Genomic DNA, 2,241 nt, shown 5'->3' on the forward strand with positions numbered 1-2,241 from the left:
GTTTCTTACCTCTGATGCACGCAATGTCCGAACCGTCCTGAGCGTGTTCTTTTTGCTTTACAGCGGATCGCAGATTTATAAGTGCATTACCGCCACCTATCTCTAAAATGGACCATTGACACTCTATCTACAATCTCCTGTTAAAAATGAATGTCAATCTGATCGTTTCGTGTCTTTACACATCAATGTATCGTCACGAGCCGCAGGGTTTAATTTGGTTTTGTTTGTGTATGTTTTTTGACTCTCAAAGCCGTGATTCCCATCCACTTCCATTATAAGACTGACAGACTGCAACGCTTTGAGTTAAAAACACACACTGTTGTACAGCAAAACAACGATCATACAAGCATATAATAACAGGCTGCTTCTAAGCTATTACATCTACTGTACATGCTAATGTTCTGCTAATGACACACTAATGCAATTACCTGACAGGTTACTGGGGTTAAACTAGATCATTTGACATACGGTCACAAATGTTGCCCTTCTAAAACAGCAACGTCTAATATTCAGTGTCACAGAAACATGACGAGCTCTAAACAGCATCTCGTCCGGGTCTGAAGACTCTCGGTACAGTTCTCCACGAGCGAATGATGAACGTGTGATGCACGGTTATTCTGGGTGCTGATGAAGGGATGATCGTGTTCTTCTACTGTATGGTGTGTTTGTATCTTTAGTGGTTTGCTGTGGATCTTCATCCCTGCTCTTCCTCACTGGCGCTGTTTGATTGATCCTGAAAACACGAGAGTCACACACACACGCACGCACACGTATGCACACATGATGTAAACAACACGCACAATTGCGCATCATTAACATCGTTTGATGTGACTCAATATTTTGTGTGTGTGCAATTATAAGTGTCTGTGTGTGATTGTATGTTAGTGTGTGTGTGTATGTGTGTGAGAGAGTGTGTGTGTGTGTGTGTGTGTGTATGCATGTATGTGTGCGTGTGTGTGTGTCACCTCCTCCTGATCCTCATCTGTGTCGTCGTCACTAACGACAGGTTTCGCTCGTGTTCTCGCAGTTCTCCTGCGTCCTCTGCCGCGCTCTGTGCTTCTGTCCTTGCGGCTCAGTTTAATCTTCACCTTCACGGATCGAGCTGCACACACACACACACACACACACACACACACACACACACGGTCAGCAGTTCCTCTCTACAGGTGGCGTCCAGCTAACAGTTATTCACACATTGTCATGCATTTTTGCATTTATTTGACTGACTCTCTGAATCAGAGCCTTCGTCCTCTTCATCTTCCTCACTCTCTTCTCCGTCACTCTCCTCCTCTCGCTCAATCTTCTGACGCAGGCTGCTGAACACCGACTGCAGCACGATAGAGTCCTCATAGATCTGACACACACACACACACACACACACAAAAGAGTACATACATCTGTAGAATAGTGTTTCCAGTGTGAGTTTGAGGAGTTTTGTGTGTGTGTGTGTGTGTGTCTCTCTCTAACCAGGGATCCCTCCAGGTTGAAGGTCTGAGCGTTCTGGCACAGCAGCATCACGTCTCGCTCCAAATCGTTGAGGCTGCGGTATCGATGGCTCCGGATGCGCTCCTGCTCACACACAGACGACAGCAGCATGAAGCCTGAGCTCACAGACGCGGACTGTGTTCACGATCCACTCACTCACCTTGATCTTCCTGAAGTCCACAGGTTTACGGATCAGCTCGTAGTACTCGGGCAGCTCCTTGCGTGACGGCAGCTGGATGAACACCTCGCTCAGCTGACGGCCGTTACTAACATTCAGAACATCACGACACAAACACACATCAGTCACGGAGGTTTAGTGAGGAATAATTGTTCTCAGCTGACCTCTGACCCGTCCTCCAAACCTTCACTGACGGACCAGAGCCTCCAGAAACAATCAGACAGTGGCTATGTTTACATGCACAATTTTTGTTTCAATCGGACTGAATTCATTGTGATTCATGAATCTGAATGTCGTATTTACATGAACGCTAGATAAAGTGATCGGGTTGTGCACGTTTATATGTCACAAGCTTCAAATCGCATGTTTTTGACATGCGAACACTGCACAAATATAGAGTTTCTCACTTTTGCACATAATAACACTCTCCTACACTGTTTCTTTATGTTTTAAACAGCAGAATTAATATTTACCCATTTCTGGATAAATATAGGTATAAACCCTGTGCCGTGCTGCTTATATTTATCACGCAGTAAAACGCCCCCCCCCCCCCCAGCCCCAAACCACAGGCCCCGGGG

The 2,241-nt window shown here is 45.9% G+C and overlaps 1 protein-coding gene across 1 annotated transcript in view; it reads right to left on the minus strand.

Annotated features, from left to right (window-relative positions):
• Nucleotides 1–271: 271 nt before the first annotated feature.
• LOC107573973 (transcription activator BRG1-like) overlaps nucleotides 272–2,241 on the minus strand; it is a 23,071-nt gene continuing 21,101 nt past the window's right edge. The window contains exons 28-32 of the mRNA XM_016260436.1: nucleotides 1,646–1,751; nucleotides 1,468–1,569; nucleotides 1,228–1,354; nucleotides 966–1,102; nucleotides 272–733 (exon numbers count right to left, since the gene is read on the minus strand). Of these exons, the coding sequence (XP_016115922.1) occupies nucleotides 695–733; nucleotides 966–1,102; nucleotides 1,228–1,354; nucleotides 1,468–1,569; nucleotides 1,646–1,751 (511 nt within the window). The 3' untranslated portion in view covers nucleotides 272–694. The remainder of the gene's footprint in view (nucleotides 734–965; nucleotides 1,103–1,227; nucleotides 1,355–1,467; nucleotides 1,570–1,645; nucleotides 1,752–2,241) is intronic.

The sequence above is a fragment of the Sinocyclocheilus grahami genome, unplaced genomic scaffold, assembly GCF_001515645.1.
Source record: "Sinocyclocheilus grahami isolate Dianchi unplaced genomic scaffold, SAMN03320097.WGS_v1.1 scaffold2079.1, whole genome shotgun sequence".
Taxonomy (NCBI): domain Eukaryota; kingdom Metazoa; phylum Chordata; class Actinopteri; order Cypriniformes; family Cyprinidae; genus Sinocyclocheilus; species Sinocyclocheilus grahami.